Source organism: Aotus nancymaae, unplaced genomic scaffold (assembly GCF_030222135.1).
Source record: "Aotus nancymaae isolate 86718 unplaced genomic scaffold, 86718_ANA_hifiasm-v0.15.2.pri h1tg000064l_1, whole genome shotgun sequence".
Lineage (NCBI taxonomy): Eukaryota > Metazoa > Chordata > Mammalia > Primates > Aotidae > Aotus > Aotus nancymaae.
Genome location: NW_026988479.1, coordinates 9374696 through 9394780, shown reverse-complemented (window position 1 = coordinate 9394780; position 20085 = coordinate 9374696). Strand labels below are relative to the sequence as shown.

The 20085-nt window shown below is 37.7% G+C and overlaps 1 protein-coding gene across 1 annotated transcript in view; it reads left to right on the top strand.

Annotated features, from left to right (window-relative positions):
- The window catches only part of CDKL3 (cyclin dependent kinase like 3), a 49496-nt gene extending 30022 nt beyond the window's left edge, over positions 1–19474 (top strand). Inside the window, 2 exon segments of the mRNA XM_064366230.1 lie at positions 12041–12149; positions 19394–19474. Of these exon segments, the coding sequence (XP_064222300.1) occupies positions 12041–12149; positions 19394–19474 (190 nt within the window).
- Positions 19475–20085: the final 611 nt, after the last annotated feature.

Here is a 20085-nt window from a genome sequence, read left to right as displayed (position 1 = left end):
ACCAAAGTGCTGGGATTACAGGTGTGAGCTACTGTGCCCGGTAGCATAATTCTTTTTATGTGATGCTGGATTCAGTTTGCTGGTATTTTGTTGATAATTTTGTGTTCACATTCATAAAAGATATTTGTCTGTAGTTTTTTCTATTGGTTTGGGTATCAGGGAAGTACTGGTTTTAAAAAATGAGATGGGATGTATTCCTCCTATTTTTTGAAAGAGTTTATGAAGATTTGGTATTAATTCTTCTTTAAATGATAGAATTCAGTAGGGACATCATCTAGGCCTGGGCTTTTCTTTGCAGATAGTTTTTTTTTTTAAATAAACTGATTCAGTCTTTTCACTTGTTAAAAGTTTATTGAGATTGTCTATTTTTTCTTGAGCCAGTTTCAGTAGTTTGTGTTTTTCTGGGAAACCTCATTTAATCTAAGTTATCTTAATTTGTTGGCAAACAATTATTTATTCCTTTATAATCCTTTTAATTTCTGTAAAGTCAGTAGTAATGTCACCTCTTTCATTTCTGATTCTAATAAATTGAATTTTCTCTCTTTTGTTCTTGGTCATTCTAACTAAATGTCTTTCAATTTTGTTGATTTAAAAAAAATAGCTTTGGTTTCATTGATTTTCTGTTTTCTTATTCTCTATTTCATGAACTTTTACTTTTTAAATATTTCTTTTTGCTTGCTTGGTTTAGTTTGCTCTTCTTTTTCCAGTGTCTTAAGGTGGAAGGTTAGGTTACTGATTTGATATCTTTCTTTATATAGGCATTACAGCTATTCATTTTCCTCTCTGCTTTACTATATCCCACAAATGATGGTATGTTGTGTCTTCATTTTCATTAATCTCAAAGTATTTTTTGTCTTTTTTTTTTTTTTTGAGAGAGGATCTTGCTCTGTTGCCCAGGTTGGAGTGCGGTGGTGTGATCTCAGATCACTGCAGCCCTGACTTCCCCAGCTTAAGTGATCCTCCCACCTCAGCCTCCCAAGTAGCTGAGACTTAGGTGTGTGTCCTCATGCCTGGCTAATTTTGTTCATTTTTTTTTTCGCAGTGACAAGTTCTCGCTGTTACCCAGGCTGATCTCAAACTCCTGTACTCAAGTGATCCTCCTACCTCCACTTCCCAAAGTATTGAGATTAAAGTCATGAGCTACTGTGCCCAGCCTCCAAGTATTTTCTGATTTCCCCTTGGACCCATTGGTTATTTAGTAGAATATAGTTTAATATCCATATATTTGTAAATTTCCAAAATTTTTCCTGTAATTGATATCTAATTTTATTCCACTGTAGTAAGAAAATATATTTTGTGTAATTTCTGCCTTTTAAATTTACTGAGGTTTATTTATGGCCTAGCACATGGGCTCTCCTGGAGAACATTCCATGTGACTTGAGAACAATATATAGATGTATATTCTATTGTTCTGTGAAGTGTTCTGCAGAGAGTTATTAGGTCTAACTTGTTTATCATGTCATTCATATTTTCTCTTTCCTTCTTGATTTTGTAATTGGTTTAGACATGTTTATCATTATTATAGCTTTCTGATAGATTGCCCCCTTTATCATTATGAAATTTCCCTCTTCATCTCTAGTAACTTTTTTTTGTTAAAAGTCTATTTTGTGTGATATTAGGGCAGTCTTTTAAGTTTTCTTGTGATGGTTGTTTGCATAATATATCTTTTTCACAACTTTTGCTTACAATGTTTATATATTGAATATAAAGTATATCTTCCCTAAACAGCATATAGTTAGATCATGAGTTTTTTTTTTCCCTCCAGGCTGACAGTCTCTGGATGGATTAATCTGTTAACATTTAATGTTATTATTATTTTTATTTATTCATTTTTTTGAGACAGAGTCTCTGTCACCCAGGCTGGAGTGCAGTGGTGCGATCTCAGCTCACTGTAACTTCCGCCTGCCAGGTTCAAGCAGTTCTCCTTGCCTCATCCTCCTGAGTAGCTGGGATTACAGGTGCCCACTACCATGCTTGGCTGAATTTTATATTTTTAGTAGAGATGGGGTTTCACCATGTTGGCCAGGCAGGCTGGTCTTGAATTCCTGACCTAAAGTCATCCACACACCTAGGCCTCTCAAAGTGCTGGGATTACAGGTGTGAGTCACCACGCCCCTCCTTTACTATATTTTTGGGTTTTTTTTTCTTTTTAGTGGTTGCTCTAAGGTTTACACCTTATCAGAATCAACTAGTAAGTTTCTACATATACTAGTTTAATTCCAGTGATACAGATATAGAAAAGTTATTCTTATATCATTCTATTTCCTTTTCCATCTTTGTGTGGTTTATTTGTTGTACATATTACATCTAGTAATGTTGCAAACCCAATAATATGTTGTTATTATTACTTTTTCTTTATAGTCATTTCTCTAAACTCAATATAGTTTTGCTTTCTCTCACTTCCTTTTTGATATCATTGGCAAATATATTACACATATTACATTTGTAATGTTATCGGCCCAACAATATATTGTATGAATATTATTTCTTCCCTAGTAGGTAGAGGCAGCTGTAATGTCTTGCATATTATTTTGTATGAGGGGTCTTCAAAAAGTTTATGGAAATGCATATTATGAAAAAACTATGCATGGCTTTAATTTTTTTTTTGCACCAAAATAAACTTATATTAACTTGTTACATTTCTGAAGAGGATCTAGTTTGAGACACTAAGAAGGATAATACATCAGTTGGAAAAGAGCCTCTATCAAAACAATATGAATTCTGCTAAAATTGAAGTAAGAACAAGCATCAAATTCATGATGAAGCTTGAGTGGAAGAATGGTGGAAGCATTGATGTTTTATGAAAAGTTCTTTTTTTTTTCTTCAATTTTTAATGTTTTAAAATTTTAATACAGAAACAAGGTCTTTGCAGTGCTGATCAAACTAGTCTCAAGCTCCTGGGCTCAAGCAATCCTCCTGCATCAGCCTCCAAAAGTGCTGAGATTACAGGCTTGGTTGGCTTTATGAAAAGTTTATGGAGACAATGCCCCAAAGAAACCAGCAGTTTACAAATGGATAACTTATTTTAAGAAGGGAGGAAACGATGTTAAAAAGGAAGCCTGGCTGGGTGCAGTGGCTCACGCCTGTAATCCCAGCACTCTGGGAGGCTGAGGTGGGCAGATCACAAGGTCAGGAGTTTGAGACCAGCCTGGCCAATGTGGTGAAACCCCGGTCTCTACTAAAACTAGAAAAAATTGGCCGGTTGTAGTGGTGCATGCCTGTAATCCCAGCTACTTAGTAGGCTGAGGCAGAAGAATTGCTTGAAGCTGGGCAGCAGAGGTTGCAGTGAGCCGAGATGCCACTGGACTCCATCCTGAGTGACAGAGCAAGACTCTGTCTCAAAAAAAAAAAAAAAAAAAGAAGCCTGCAGTAGCAGACCACTCACATCAATTTGTGAGGAAAACATTTTTCTTGTTCATGCCCTAATTGAAGGAGATGATTGCCCTAATTGAAGGATTATACAGGTAGAAACCATAGCCAACACTACAGACATCTCATCTGGTTCAGTGTATATAATTCTGACTGAAAAATTAAAGTTGAGCAAACTTTCCACTTGATGGATGCCAAAACCACTGCACCAAGATCAGCTGCAGAGAAGAGCAGAGCTTTCAATGGAAATTTTAAGCAGGCGACATCAAGATCCTGAAACATTTCTCTGAAGAATTGTAACAGGTGATGAAACCTGTCTTTACTAGTGTGATCCTGAAGACAAAGCACTGGCTACCAAGGGCTGGAAGTGGGCTGGTCAAAGCAGAAGAGCTTAGTCAAGAGCAAAGGTCATGGCAACAGTTTGTTTGTTTGTTTGTTTGTTTTTGGATGCTCACGGCATTTTGCTTGTTGACTTTCTGGATGTCCAAAGATTAATATCTGCTTCTTGTGAGAGTGTTTCAAGAAAATTACCCAAGTTTTTTTTTTTTTTCTTTTCCCCAGACAGAGTCTGGCTCTGTCACCCAGACTGGAGTGCAGTGGTGGGATCTTGGCTCACTGCAACCTGTTTCCTGGGTTCAAGTGATTCTCCCACCTCAGCCCCCTGAGTAGTTGGGACTACAGGTATGTGCCACCATGCCCACCTACATTTTGTATTTTTTGTAGAGATGGGGTTTTACCATGTTGTCCAGACTGGTCTCGAACTCCTGAGCTCAAGCAGTCTGCCTCCCTTGGTTTCCCAAAGTGCTGGGATTACAGGCATGAGCCACTACACCCAGCTGAAAGTTAGCCAAAGCTTTAGCAAAATAAACATCTGGGAAAGCTTCACCAGAGTGTCTTTCTCCATCATGACCATGCTCCAGCTCATTCTTCTCATCAAACAAGGGCAATTTTATAAACATTTTGATGCGAAATTATTAGGCATCTACTTTACAGTTCTGATTATTTCCTTCTGATTCTTTTTATTTTCTAATCTTAAAAAAGTCTATAAAGGGCACCCATTTTTCTTTAGTTAGTTAATAATGTTAAAAGGACTACATTGATGTGGTTAAATTCCCAAGACGTTCAGTTCCTTAGAGATGTACTAAATGGCTGGTATTACTGCTTACAAAAGTATCTTGAACCTTAGGGATCTTACATTGAGAATAAAGTTTACATTTTAATTTTTTTCTTAGAGTATAATTATGATTTATTTTTTATTTTTTTGAGACAGAGTCTCACTGTGTCACCCAGACTGGAGTGCAGTGATGCAATCTTACCTCATTGCAACTTCCACCTTCCAGGCTCAAGCAATTCTCCTGCCTCAGCCTCCCAAGTAGTTGGGATTACAGGCATGTGCCACCATGCCCAGCTAATGAGAATAAAGCTTATATTTTATTTTTATCATTTATTTCCATTTTCATGAACTTTTTGAAGTCTTCTCATATAATTGCTTTTTAAAATGAATTAAGAGAAGAAAGAAAAAATTATGCATTTATATTGCCTTTTATAATTACATAATTATCTTTACCAGTGTTCTTTGTTTTTTCATGTGGATTTTTAATTTTTTTGAGACAGCATCTCACTCTGTCACCCAAGCTGGAGTGCAGCAGAGTGATCATGACTCACTGCATCCTCAATCTTCTGGGCTTAAACAGTCCTTCTGTTTCAGCCTCTCAAATAGCTGGGACTACAGGCATGTGCCACCATACCCAACTAATTAATTTTTTTGTAGATACAGTGTCACACTATATTGCCTAGGCTGGTCTCAAACTCCTGTCCTCAAGCAGTCTTCCCTTGGTCCTCAGATGTGCTGGGATTACAGGTATGAGCAACTATACCTGCCCTTCCTGTGGATTTGAATTACTGTCTGGGGTCACTTGCTTTCAGTCTTAAGAACTTCCTTAATATTTCTTGTGAGTTGGGTTGGTTAGCAACAAATTCTCTGTTTTTGTTTATCTTGAAAAGTCTTACTTTCACCTTCATTTTTGAAAGGTATCTTTGCTAGATATAGGGTTTTTGGTTGACAGGTGTTTTTTGAGCACTTTGAATTGTTGTACCACTGTCTATTGGTCTTCATTGTTTCTCTTGAGAAGTCTGTTGTTGATCTTACCAAAGTTCTTTTGTAAGTGGTGATTTTGTTTTTCTCATGCTGCTTTCAAGATTTTCATCTTGTATGATGTATTTGTTTGTGGATCTCCTTATGTTTATTGCTCTTGGAGTTTGTTGAGCTTCCTGTGTTTGTGGATTATTGTTCTGAAATAAATGTGGGCAGTTTTCCTCCATTATTTTACAAAATATTTTTCTCTTCTCCCCACTCATTTTTGTATTCCCAGTATACATACATATTTTGGTGTTTCACATTTCTCTGAGTCTCTGCTATTTTTTTCATTCCTTTTATCTTCTATCCTTGAGCTTACATAATTTCTACTGGTCTGTCTTCAAGTTCATGAATTCTTTTTTTTGGGGCAGGGGGTGGGGGGCAGAGTTTTGCTCCTTTTGCCCAAGCTGGAGTGCAAATGGCGCGGTCTTGGCTCACTGCAACCTCTGCCTCCTGGGTTCAAGGGATTCTCTCACCTCAACTTCCTGAGTAGCTGGGATTACAGGTTCCCAACATCCAGGCCTGGCTAATTTTTGTATTTTTGGTAGAGATGGGGTTTTACCATGTTGGCCGGGCTGGGTCTTGGATTCTTGACCTCAGATGATCCATTCGCCTTGGCTTCCCAAAGTGCTGGGATTATAGGTGTGAGCCACCATGCCTGGCCTCATGATTTTTTTTTTTCTCCCTGTTTAAATCTAATGTTGATTTCCTTTAGTGAATTTTAAAATTTCAGTTATTGTGCTTCTCCACTCCAGAATTTCTACTAGGTTCTTCTTCATACATACATACATATATATATATATCTTGATTGATATTCTCTATTAATATTTGATATGACACTGTCATTATACCTTTCTTTCCTTCTTTAATCATGTTTTCCCTTAGTTCTGTGAACATATTCATAAGTGTTCTTTTGAAATATTTTTCTGCCAAATCCAACATGTAGTTACTTTTTTTCTTCTTCTTTTTTTTTTTTAGAGATGGAGTCTTGCTCTGTTGCCCAGGCTGCAGTGCAATGGCCCAATCTCAGCTCACTGCAACCTCTGCCTCCCGGGTTCAAGCAATTCTCCCGCTTCAGGCTCCCGAATAGCTGGGACTACAGGTGCACACTGCCATGCCTGGCTAATTTCTTTTGTGTTTTAGTAGAGACGGGGTTTCACTGTGTTGCCCAGGCTGGTCTCGAACTCCTAAGCTCAGGCAATCTGCTTGCCTCAGCCTCCCAAAGTTCTAAGATTACAGATGTGAGCTACCACACCCAGCCTAGTTACTCTTGCAGACAGATTGGGTTGCCTGCTTTTTTTCTGGTGTATGGGTCATATCTCATAGATTTCTTTGCATGCCATGTAATTTTTGTTGGAACTTGACTATTTTAGATAATGTATTGTGGGAACTCTGGGTGTGGGACCCCTCCTTCTGTGACTTGTTACTGTTATTTGCTTGTTTGTATCAGTGACTGGCTAAATTATTTTCATGGAGTCAGTATTCCAGCCACACTCCCCTCCCCGCCAACCAACACACAGTATTAAACCTCTTTAGTTGCTCCTCAGGGAGGCACAGCTTTGGGTAGGCCAACAGTCAATCTGAGATGACAGTGGTATTGGTAGGGTTATCTTTCTTTCCATGGCTACTCCTAGCTGTTAAACTCCATTCATTGATAGCTTATTGCTCCATTATTTTCAACATTGCCCTGGGGTTTAAATAGCTCTACAAACTGTTCCAATCAAATTGTGGCTCCTTTGAAGAAGTAGTTTCGGTGCTCACTATTTAATATTTGTCCTGACCCCAGGAAAGCATCTTCTAATTGCATTATTCCATGGTTCTTTCCCACAAGCTAGCTGGCCTATACTCTAGACTGTAGCTTCATTAAATTGATGAATCTCCACCCAGTTGCCTTTCACCACCTTCTGTACTGTTGTTGAGAACACATTTAGGCTGGAACTTCTCTACATTCTGTTGCAAATGATGTTAATTCCTTTGAAAGAGATTAGGAGCCATCTAATTTATGGCTTGCTTCTTCCCCCAGGGAAAATCTCTGAGCTCAGTTTCTGGATCTGGGTTGAATTCATGGCACTTTTCTCTCTAAGTTATATTCCTGCTCTTAAGAGCTGACTACTTAGTGGGATATGGAGAGCAGCAACCTGAGGTCCCCTAAGCTTGCTTCTCCTGGCATGAAACCTCTGCCTTATGAGTGAGGCAAGTGTAGTTTGGGCCCCAGTGTTCTCTGTGCACTGCATTCATTGTAGAACCATTGTTCCATGAACAGGGGTTGGTTGGAAGAGGGTCTCCCTCCTCTTGACACTAATCACCCAGAACTTAGCCTCAGCAACAGGTAGCTGGGAGAGTTATGAGAAATGCTGAAGTTGCACTCGTCCTGGGAAGAAAGCTCTTCAACTGGGAGCTGGAGGAAGAGGGAGCCATAGAGTGGAGTCTTTGCCTCACTAGGCAGAGAGTGGGGAAGGAAAAGTTTTCTTGTTTAAAATACAACAGACTCATCTTTCTTATACTGAATTGCATAGTTTTTGGAGGATAAATAAATCTTCATTTTATGCTTAGCCTCAGGACTATAAAGACTCTCTCTATACATACATACATACATGCTTTAAGTGTTTGTATTTAAAAAAATAATTCTGAGGCGGAGAATCACTCGAACTCAGGAGGCAGAGCTGGCACTGAGCGGCGACTGTGCCATTGCACTCCAGCCTAGGCAACAAGAGCGAAACTCCGTCTTAAAAAAAAGTTTTACTAGTTTCAGTGATAAATTAGTAAGAGAGTAGGTCAGCTGATCTGTTCATTTTGTCATGCTAGAAGATCATACCCCTGTTTGATTTTTTAATTCTCCCTTACCTCTACATGTTAGATCTAAGCTTTTTTAGATCTACTTTTCTTGACTAAGTCTTGAGTATAATACCTTTACTTTCCTTAGTAGGTTAATTTTGTTTTTGTTTTTTTCATTGGACATCTCTTTTTCTGCAAAATGTTGTAGTTGAAGTGAGGAGAGGTTTTCTCTATAGCTAACTAGGACTTGCTCATATTTCAGAAAATAGGGGGGCCCTTTAAGATTGCTGCTACAATGATAATTAACTAGACATGGTCTGTCCTTTGTTGCTCTTTGAAAGGCCTGCCTAGATAATGCTTTAAGTTTCCGTAGATAATGGCTTACCTTACTACACTGTACTGTGAAATTTAAGGTCAAGCTGGGGAAAAGTGAACTGCTTTGTGTAGGTATGTTTTTAGTGTCTCTTTTGGTAGTGGAGGAGGTGCATAGAAATTGCCTTCTGTGGAGAGAATACTTAAAAATAATTAACTTAAAGCTTGAGGGCTAAAACTTGGCTTTTTAAAGTGTGAAAGCTCTTACCTTTATCAGTCATAAGAAACATACAAACCTTTATCACAAGGTGGTACCACTATATAACCACCAGAATGGTTAAATTGAAAAAAAGACCAATGTAAGTGGAACAGTTACAACTCACATACACTGGTGGGGAAATGTAAACTTGTACAATCACTCTGGAAAACTGTTACCAAACAACAGTTAAAGCTGAACATACACATATATGTATTCACCAAAAGATCCAAAACTTGGTCTTCATTTTATTTATTCTCACTAAAACTTACTAATATTCATTAAATAAAACTTGTGAAATAAGCAAGCTTATAAGTTACTATTATATCATCCATGGTTATAATGTAAATCTGAAAAATCGTGTATACTATAATTAATTCCTTAATTTCTTTGCTCATTATCTAACAATATACACAAATAAATACACATAGTTCTCCATCTCCTTCCTTTTGAACAGAAATAGGAGCATACACTATATATAGAGTATAAAATCTTGGTTTCCCTTCCCCCTCTTCTTTCTTTATGAGACAGTGTCTCACTCTGTCTTACAGGCTGGAGTACATTGGCATACTCATGGCTCACTGCAGCCTTGATCTCCCAGGCTTAAGTGATCCTCCTGCCTCAGCCTCCCAAGTAGCTGGGACCACAGGCATGAGCCACCAAGCCCTGCCACTTTTTATTTGCTTATATTCAGAGACTTTAATTTTTAGACCAGTTTTAGGTTCCAGAAAAATTGAACAGAAATTGTAGTTTCCTATGTCTCCTCCACCCTACTCCACACATTTCTCTATTACTAACATCTTGTATTAGTGTGGTACATTTGTTCCATCCAGTTGATGTACCAATATTGATATAATAGTATTAACTAAATTCTATAGTTTACTTTAGAGTTTACTCTGTGTTGTATTTCCTGGGTTTTGATAAATGTAGAATGTCATGTATCCATAATTATAATATCATACAGAATAATTTTGTGGTCCTAAAAATCTTCTGTGCTTCATTTTTATTCTTCCCTCCCTCTCCTAGAACTCCTGGCAGCAATTGATCTTTTTACTGTCACTATATTTTAGACTTTTCCAGAATGTCATATAGTTGGAATCACACAGTATGTAGCTTTTTCAGACTGGTTTCTTTGACCTACCAATATATATTTAAAGTTCCTCCTTTTCTTTGGTGTCTTGACAGCTCACTTCTCTTTTATTGCTAAATAATATTCCATTGTATATATGTACCACAGTTTGTTTATCCACTCACTTATTGAAGGACATCTTTATTGCTTCTATGTGTTAGCAATTATGAAGCAAGCTGTTATATACATTCATGTCCAGGTTTTTGTGTGGACTTAAGTGTTCAACTCATTTGGGTAAATGCCAAGGAGAGCAATTGCTGGGTCGTATGGTAAGACTGTTTAGCTTTGTAAGAAGCTGTCAAATTGTCCTCGAAAGTGACTGTAGAATTTTGTGTTTCTACCAGCATTGGATGAGAGAACGTGTTGCTCTCCATCCTCACCTGCATTTGATGTTGTCAGTATTTTGGATTTTAGGCATTCTAATAGGTGTGTAGTGGTAACTCATTATTGTTTTAATTTGGAATTATCTGATGACATATGATATTGGGCATCTTTTAATTTGCCTATTTGCCATCTTTATATCTTCTTTGGTGAGATGTATGTTCATATCTTTTGCCCATTTTTTAATTGGGTTCTCTTGAATTTTAAGAGTTTTATGTGTTTTGGATACAAATTCTATATTATTTTGCAAATATTTTCCCCCAATTTGTGGCTTGTCTTTTCATTTGCATAGCATTATCTCTCATGGAGCAGAAATTTTTATTTTAATGAAGTTCCTCCTATCAATTTTTTCTTTTATGAATTACGCTTTTGGTGTTGTATCTAAAATCTCATTAACCGAAACCAAGGCCATTTAGATTTTTTCCTATGTGATTGTCTAGAGGTTTTACAGTTTTGCATCTTATATTTAGGTCTATCATGCATCTTGAGTTAATTTTTGTGAAAGGCGTAAGGTCTGTGTTTAGATTCGGTTTTTGTATGTTCCAGCCCTATTTGCTGAAAAGACTATCTTTTTTTCCTATTCATTTGCCTTTGTTCCTTTATTAAAAATCAGTTGAGTATATTTGTGCAAGTCTCTTTCTGGGTTCTTTATTCTGTTCCCTTGATCTGTTTGGCTATTCTTTCACCAGCACCGTACTATCTTGCTTATTGTAGCTCTATACAACATCTTGAAGTCAAGTAGTGTCAGTTTTTGTTCTTTTCAATATTGTATTGGCTGTTCTGAGTCTATTGCTTCTCCATATAAACTTTGCAATCAATTGTCAATATCTACAAAATAATTTCCTAGGATTTTTTTTAAATTCACAGATTAAATTGTATGTATTTATTGTATGCAGCATAATGTTTTGAGGTATATATACATTGTAGAATGACTAAATTTGGCCAATTGACATATGTATGTTACCTCATATAATTATCAATTTTTAATTTACTGGGATTTTGATTGGGATTGCATTGACTCTTTACATAAAGCTTGGAAGAACTGACATCTTGACAAGATTGAGTAACATGCAGTATTGATGAACATGGAGTATCTTTCCATTTATTTAGATCTTTGATTTCTTTCATGAATGTTGCTTTTTTAGCTTGATAATTTATCTCGGAGATCATTCTATTTCTGCATATATAGATAGAACTACCTCATCATTTTTAACAGATGAATATTTTATTGTGTGGTTGTACAAAAATTTTCTTAGCCATTCCCTTACAGATGGATGTTTTGGTTGTTTCCAATCTTTTTCTTCCACAAACAGTGCTGCAGTGAAATTCTCATATTTATATTTGTATACACATGTGAGTATATCTTAGGATAAAATCCTAGGAATAAAGTTATACAATCAAAAGTATATGCAATTTAAATTTTGGTGGCTTTTGCCAATTTTTCCTCCAAATAAGTTGTATAAGTTTATACTCCCAGAACAGTACATGGGACTATTTCTTTCCTGTAGCCTCACCAATATAGCAGTTAACAATTCTTATAAAGCTGGTATATGGTCTACAAGAAAAACTTACAAATGATACCACTTGTTTCTTTGGCTTTGGCCTTATTTAAACGTATTTTTAAGAATATATTTATATATTTCTACATGAAAAAGTGATTTTTTTTTCTGATCTGTTTGAGACCTGTGGATATCTGGGCTTTGGGCTGTATGATCATTGAGATGCCCACTGGAAAACCCTATCTTCCTAGTAGCTCTGATTTGGATTTACTCCATAAAATCATTTTGAAAGTAGGTAGGTATTACTGAAATAACATGAGTTACATGTGTAAAATAAATATTACCAGATCAATTCTGCTTAATTTTCATATTTTGCTTTTCTGTATAAGAACAGGGAAGCATATTGTTTTGATAGCAGCAGATGGGTGCCTTGGGCTGATAAAGAAGGTAGAAAATTCTTTGCTAGGATGCAAATAGCTAAGCCATATGTTGACGGTTGATGCTAAGAAAAATAGTGCATTAGGAATGTACTTCAGTTTGTTCAAAAGTTGTTTTTAAATTAGGCTTCTACAAATATTCGCACCTCTATATAAGAACTTTTAAATAGAGTTGAGTCAGTTGGTTTTTTAAAGCATTTGAAAATAGAAAATTGTTTACTCAGAAATGGCCCTTTTTTTTTTTTGAGACAGAGTCTCTCTCTGTTGCCCATGCTGGAGTGCAGTGGTGTGATCTGGGCTTACTGCAACCTCTGCCTCCTGGGTTCAAGCAGTTCTCTGCCTCAGCCTCCTGAGTAGCTGGGATTTCAGGCGCCTGCCACCACGCCCGGCTAATTTTTGTATTTTTAGTAGAGATCGGGTTTCACCACCTTGGCCAGGCTGGTCTTGAACTCCGGACCTCATGATCCGCCTATCTCAGCCTCTCAAAGTACTGGAATTACAAGCGTTGAGCCACCGTGTCTCGCCAACCACCTTTCTTTTTAAAGAAAATAAGAATAGATAGCCAGATAGCTGTGCTCAAGAACATGTTTGATGAAGGCTGAGCATGGTGGCTCACACTTGTAATCCCAACACTTTGGAGGCTGAGGCAGGCAGATTACCTGAGATCAGGAATTGGAGACCAACCTGACAAACATAGTGAAACCCGATCTCTACTAAAAATACACAAAAAAAATTAACCAGGTGTGGTGGCAGGCACCTGTAATCACAGTTACTCAGGAGGCTGAAGCATGAGAATCACTTGAATCCAGGAGACAGAGGTTGTTGCAGTGAGCCGAGATTGTACCACTGCATTCTAGCCTGGGCAACGGAATGAGACTTTGTCTCAAAATAAAAAGAGTATACTTAATGAGAGTTTAATTATTTGATGATCTGCTTTGGCCACCAGAACATTATGATGGTTAGTCTTGAAATTACAATTTCAAGATTTATGGGATTTTAAAAAAATTTTAATTTTAATTTTTTTAAGACAGGGTCTCACTTTGTCATCCAGGCTGGAGTGCAGTAGTGCAATTATGGCACACTTCCTGGGCTCAGGTGATTGTCCCACCTCAGCCTGCCGAGTAGCTGGGACTATAGGCACGTGCCATCATGCCTGGCTAATTTTTGCATCTTTAGTAGAGACGAGGTTTCGCTATGTTAGCCAGGCTAGTCTTGAACTCCTGACTGACCTCATGATCCTCCTGTCTCAGTCTCCCAAAGTGCTGGGATTACAGGCGTGAGCAACCGTGCCTGGCCCCCCACTTTTTTTTTGAGACAAGAGTTTTGCTCTTGTTGCCCAGGCTGGAGTGCAGTGGCGTGATCTTTGCTCACCACAACCTCCGCCTCCCGGGTTCAAGCGATTCTCCTGCCTCAGCCTCCCAAGTAGCTGGGATTATAGTCATGCACCACCATGTCCAGCTAAGTTTGTATTTTTAGCAGAGATGGGTTTCTCCATGTTGGTCAGGATGGTCTCGAACTCCTGACCTCAGGTGATCTACCTGCCTCGGCATCCCAAAGTGCTGGGATTACAGGTGTGAGCCACCGCACCCGGCCTTTATTTATTTATTTTTTTTGAGATGGGCTCTCACTCTTTCACCCAGGTCAGAGTGCAATGGTGTGACCTCAGCTCACTGAAATTGCGCCTTCCCGGGCTCAACTGATCCTCCCAACTCAGCCTCCCGAGTAGCCTGGACTACAGGTACATGCCAACATGCCAGATAATTTTTGTATTTTTTTGTAGAGATTGAGTTTCTCCGCGTAGCCCAGGCTGGTCTCAAACTCCTGGGCACAAACAATCGACTTGCCTCAGCCTCCCAAAATGTTGGGATTACATGCATGTGCCACAGTGCCAGGCCCCATTAAAAAAAAAATTAGTTAATTATTTTTTACAGTTTCACTCTGTTGCCGAGACTGGAGTGCAATGGTGTGATCATTGCTCACTGCAACCTCAAATTCCTATCCTCTAGTAATCCTTCCTCCTTGGCCTCTGAAAGTAGGATTATAGGCATAAGCAACTGTTCCTGGTCAAAATTTACATTTTATTTAAACTGGCTGGGTACAGTGGCTCATGCCTGTTGTCCCAGCACGTTGAGAGGCTGAGGCAGGTGGATCACCTGAGGTCATGAGTTCAAGACCACCCAGACCAACATGATGAAACCCCATCTCTTCTAAAAACACAAAAATTAGCTGGGCGCGGTGGTGTGTGCCTGTAGTCCCAGCTACTTGGGAGGCTGAGACAGGAGAATCACTTGAACCTTGGAGGTGGAGGTTGCAGTGAGCTGAGATCACACCACTGCACTCCAGCCTGGGTGATGAGCAAGACTCCGTCTCAAAAATAAATCAATAAATGATAAAAATAAAAACACAAAATTTTTTTAAACTAGGTAATAAATGTACCAACATATTTAGTACAAAACTCATTTATTTATTTTTATTGTGAAAGTAATGGCAAGAATTGCAATTACTTTTGCACCAACCTAATATAAGAAATACATAATAATTATAGAGAAATATAAAATACACAGTAAGCAAAAAAGAGAAGTTCAGATTTTCCCAATTCACATGAACCAGAAAAAAATTACTATTATCAATTTGGTTTATAGGCTTCTAAAGTTTTCCCAACCAAATAGATGCATAGAAATTTATGCTTTTAAAAAGGTGTCTTACTTTACACACTCCTATATAACTTGTTTATTTTTACTTACCAGTATATTTAAACATACTACAATGTTAATAAACAAGGAACTATATGATAGTTTTCAGTGGTTGCATAGTATTTCATTATACGACTATACAATTAGTTTATCTAATTTTGCGTTTTTGGACATTTGAATTACTTTTCATTTTCCCCCCACTATTGGTAAAGATATGACAATGAAATTTTTTTTATACTTGTCTATATGCATTTGTTTTATTATTTCTTTGGGAGAAATTACTAGAAGAGGTTTCGGGAGCAGTGCCTCATGCCTATAAATCCTAGCACTTTGGGAGGCTGAGGTAGGAGGATCAGTTGAGCCCAGGAATTCAAGACCCACCTGGGAAACATAGGGAGACTCTGTCTTTACAAAAAATAAAAAATTAGCCGGGCACAGTGGCATGCGCCTATAGTCCCTGCTACTTGGGAGACTGAGGTGGGAGGATCGCTTGAGCCTGGGAGGTTGAGGCTGCAGTGAGCTGTGATTGTGCCACTGCACTTCAGCCTAGCCAACAGAGTGAGACTCTGTCTTAGAAAATGCATATATTAAAAGTGGATTTAGTAAGCCAAAGGATTTATATTTTTTAGAAGTTTTGATATTTTGCTGTTTCTTTCATAGATATTTTTTCTTATGTATATCCTCGCTCTTACTTTAGCATTGGATATTATTATTGTTATTTGAGATGAGGTCTTGCTATGTTGCCCAGGCTAGTGAACTCAACCAATCCTCCTGCCTCAGCCTCCTGAGTAGCTGGGAGGTATTTTTTTTTTAATTGTATTTATGTCATTACAGGAGAGAGAAACATTATGCTAATATTCATTGTCTATTTCCATTTCTTTTTTTAAGAATCTTTAGGCCAGCCATGGTGACTCATGCATGTAATCCCAGGACTTTGAGAGGTCAACGCAGGAGGAGGATGGCTTGAGGCCAGGTGTTCCAGACCCAGCCTCAGCAATATAGTGAGATCCTGTCTCTAAACAAACAAAATTGTAGGGTGTCATGATACCCACTTGTAGTCTTAGCTATTTGGGAGGCTGAGGCAGGAGGATCCTTTGAACCCAGGAGTTTGAGACTGCAGTGGTCTATGCTTGCACCACTGCACTGTAGCCTGGGTGACAGAGCAAGACTCTGTCTAAAATAAAAGAAAAACAGAGGCCGGGTGGGGTAGCTCACGCCTGTAATCCTAGCACTTTGGGAGGCCGAAGCGGGTGGATCACCTGAGGTCAGGAGTTAGAATTAGCTGGGTGTGGTGGTGCATGTCTGTAATCCCAGCTACTTGGGAGGCTGAGGAAGGAGAATTGCTTGAACCTGGGAGGTGAAGGTTGCAGTGAGCTGACATTGCACACTGCACTCCAGCCTGTGTGACAGGAGCAAGACTCCATCTCAAAAAAAAAAAAAGGAAAAGAAAAAAAAGGAGAAAGGAATCCTTAACCTATTTGTCAACTAAAATATTTATCTTATTGATTTGTGAAAAAAACACATTAATCTTTTGTCATAAGTTTTGTAATACTTTTGCAAGACTTGCAATATGCTTTTTTTTTTTTAACAATTAGAATCATCCAATGATTTGGAATGCTACTTTTATCTTAGACGAAATGCTTATACATGTGTAGTGTGTTTCTGTTCCATTGATTTTTCTCTTTATTCTAGAAGTAGTACAACTTTGATTTATTATTGTAACTTTAAAATACATTTGAATATCTGATGTAGGGCATGTATTTTTCCTAGATATAAATTTTCTAAACAATGGTATTGGAGTATAATTTATGGACAGTAAACTACACGTACCTAAAATGTATAATTTGAAGAGTTTTGATACATGTATACACACATGAAACCACCACCGTAATCAAGATACCTAACACACACACACACACAGCCACACACACACAACCTAACATCTAAATCACTCTCCAGAATTTCACTGTGTCCTTTTACAATTCGTCTTTTCTTCTGTTTCTGTCCCCAGATAACCACTGATTTGCTTTCTGTTCCCATAGATTAGTTTGCATTTTCCAGAATGTTATATAAACATAATCATACAGTAGGTACTCTTTTATATCTGACTTCGTCCAGTCAGCATAATGGTTTAGAGAGATTCATTCATGTTTTTGTATGTATCAGCAATTCCTTTTTTTGCAGAGTAGTGGTTCATTATATGACTATGCCACATTTTTAAAAATCCCTTCCCTGTTGATGGACATTTGGATTGTTTCCCATTTTTCGCTCTCACAAATAAAGTTGCCATGAGAACATGCCTGTTCATCTTTGTGTGGAACACACAATGTATTTTCATTCCTCTTGCAGAAATATCTAAGAACAGAATGGCTGGGTCATGGGTAGGCATATGTTTAATTTTTAAAGAAACTGCCAATCTGTTTCCCAAAGTGTCATATTTTACATTTTCCAAAGTAGGGCATATATTTAAATTCCCTGAATTATGTTCACAGAAGGACTGCCTCTAATTTGCTTGCCTCTATGATTTGGTCAGACCTTTTAGCATTTTTCTTATTACATTTTAGTGATACATTACTATTATGTTCTAAAATAAGCACATATTTTTAAGTAGTTGCAGTTTTAAAGACCTAGGTATTGCCACATCACTAAGTAGGTGATAGACTTAATAATTCTCTTTTGTAAATCAGTGTTTTTTATTTTGGTTTTTAAAAAAAACTCATAATGTTAACATGGAATCTACCTTCTTTTTTTTTGAGATGGAGTCTCGCTCTATAGTCCAGGCTGGAGTGCAATGGTGCAATCTCAGCTCACGGCAACCTCTGCCTCCCTGGTCCCGTCAAGCAGTTCTCCTACCTCAGCCTCCCAAGTAGCTGGGATTACAGGCATGAGCCACCATACCCAGCTAATTTTTGTATTTTTTAGTAGAGACGGGGTTTCACCATGTTGGCCAGTCTGGTCTTGAACTCCTGACCTCATGATCTCATGATCTGCCCGCCTCAGCCTCCCAAAGTGCTGGGATTACAGGTGTGAGCCACTGCGCCCGGCCGGAATCTACCTTCTTACAAAATTATTAAGTGTACAGTATGGTATTTTTAACTACATGCACATTATTGTACAGCAGATCGCTAGATTTTTTTCTTTGAATCAACCTGAATATGCATTTTGAAATAAACAGAAACATAATATTATATACAATTATCTTGGATTTGTTGGATTTTAGTTGTGGCTCCTGTGCTTATGAGATCTTAGACAAATTACTTAATCTCTCTGGGCCTCAGTCTCCTTCTCTGTATAGTGAGGGTAATAATAATACTTTGTAGGGTTGTTGTTGGGATGGAATGAAGAAAAAAGCTGGAACATTGTCTGGTATGTAGTAAGCATCAATAAAATTTACTAGTCAGGCATGGTGGCATGTGTCTGTAGTTTAAGCTACTCAAGAGGCTAAGGCAGGAGGATATCTTGAGCCAAGGAGTTTAAGGCTCCAGTGAGCTATAATTGCACCACTGCACTCCAGACTGGGTGACAGAGTAAGAAGCTGTCTCTCAAAAAATTTTAAAAGGCCAAGCATGGTGACTGTCTTCTGTAATTCCAGCACTTTGGGAGACTGAGGCAGGAGAATCACTTGAACTCAAGAGTTTATCAGCCTCAAACATAATGAAACTCCCATCTCTACAAAAAAGAAGTTAACTGTTATTATGTTTTCCCTCCTTTCACAGGAAGAATGAAAATTATAAAGCAGATGCCTTTTATTCAAAATCTGTCTTTAATATTTTAGTTAAAGAAATATGTTCTATTTATAATTATTGTTATTTAACTACATATAAATTTATTATGTACAACTTAACATTCAAAACTTCCTTCCATTTTTTGTTTGTTTCTATACCAAGGCAGGGAAACAGAAAAGAGCTGTTTTAATAATGGATTATTGAAAGATTTAGGGACTTGAATATTTGCAAAATTGTATTATGCTATAGAAAGAGCACTGGATTAGGAATAAAACAACATGGGTTAAAACTCATGTTTGGCAAACTAGTAATCATGCTTCTACATCTGTAAAATGCAAATGATTATCCATGAACTTTCCACCTCACAGGGCAGAAAAGAGGATCAAAATGGTCTAATTAAATTTTGCTAATTTCAGCAGAAACAGACTGACCTCTGTTTTGGCTAGAATCATGGGACATTTAACCTATAATAATCTTTTGCAAGTGCAAATTCCTTAGGGAAATAAACAGTCAGAACTTACTACCAGAAATTCCTGTGGTCTAACTCCATCTTTTCAAGAATGCCTTTTGATCTGGATAATTACTTCTTAATTTATCGAATAAATTTAATTTTTACCATATGGAGCCCTGTTGAGAGCTCACTTATTAAAATCTTTTTCCTTTTCTAGGCTTGATTACAAATTGATCTTGCTGACAGGATATCATCTAGTGATCTTTTGCATCATGAGTATTTTACTAGAGATGAATTTATTGAAAAGTAAGCATTATGAGTTAATGTGTTCTTTTTTTTTTTAGGATATTTTACTAGCAGGAAAATTGCTGTATAGGTTACTTTTACATAACAGAAATATTCAGTTTAACAAAAATTTATTGATTTATTGTATCAGGTATTGACTAGGAAGATAGTAGACTTAATAAATGTCATGAATGAAAAGTCTAATAATAGGATGGGGACAGTAGCTCATGTCTGTAATCCTCAAGGATTCTCTTTGACTCCTTGAGGGTGACTAGAACTTCAAGCATTTCAGGATTATGCTTGTAATCCCAGCACTTTGGGAGGCTGAGGTGGGCAGATTGTTTGAGCCACAGTGTTCATGACCTGCCTGGGCAACATAAAATACAAATTAACTAGGTGTGGTGGCACATGCTTAAAGTCCCAGCTACTCAGGAGGCTGAGGTGGGAGGATGGCTTGAACCCTGGAGGTGGAGTTTGCAGTGAGCCGAGACTGCATCACTGCACTCCAGCCTAGATAACAGGTTGAGACCCTATCTAAAAAAAAGAAAGAAAAAATATAATAATAAAAAGTAATTACAGTTAACATTCATTATACAGTTACCATGTCCTAGGCAGTGTGCTCAGCTCTTTACATAC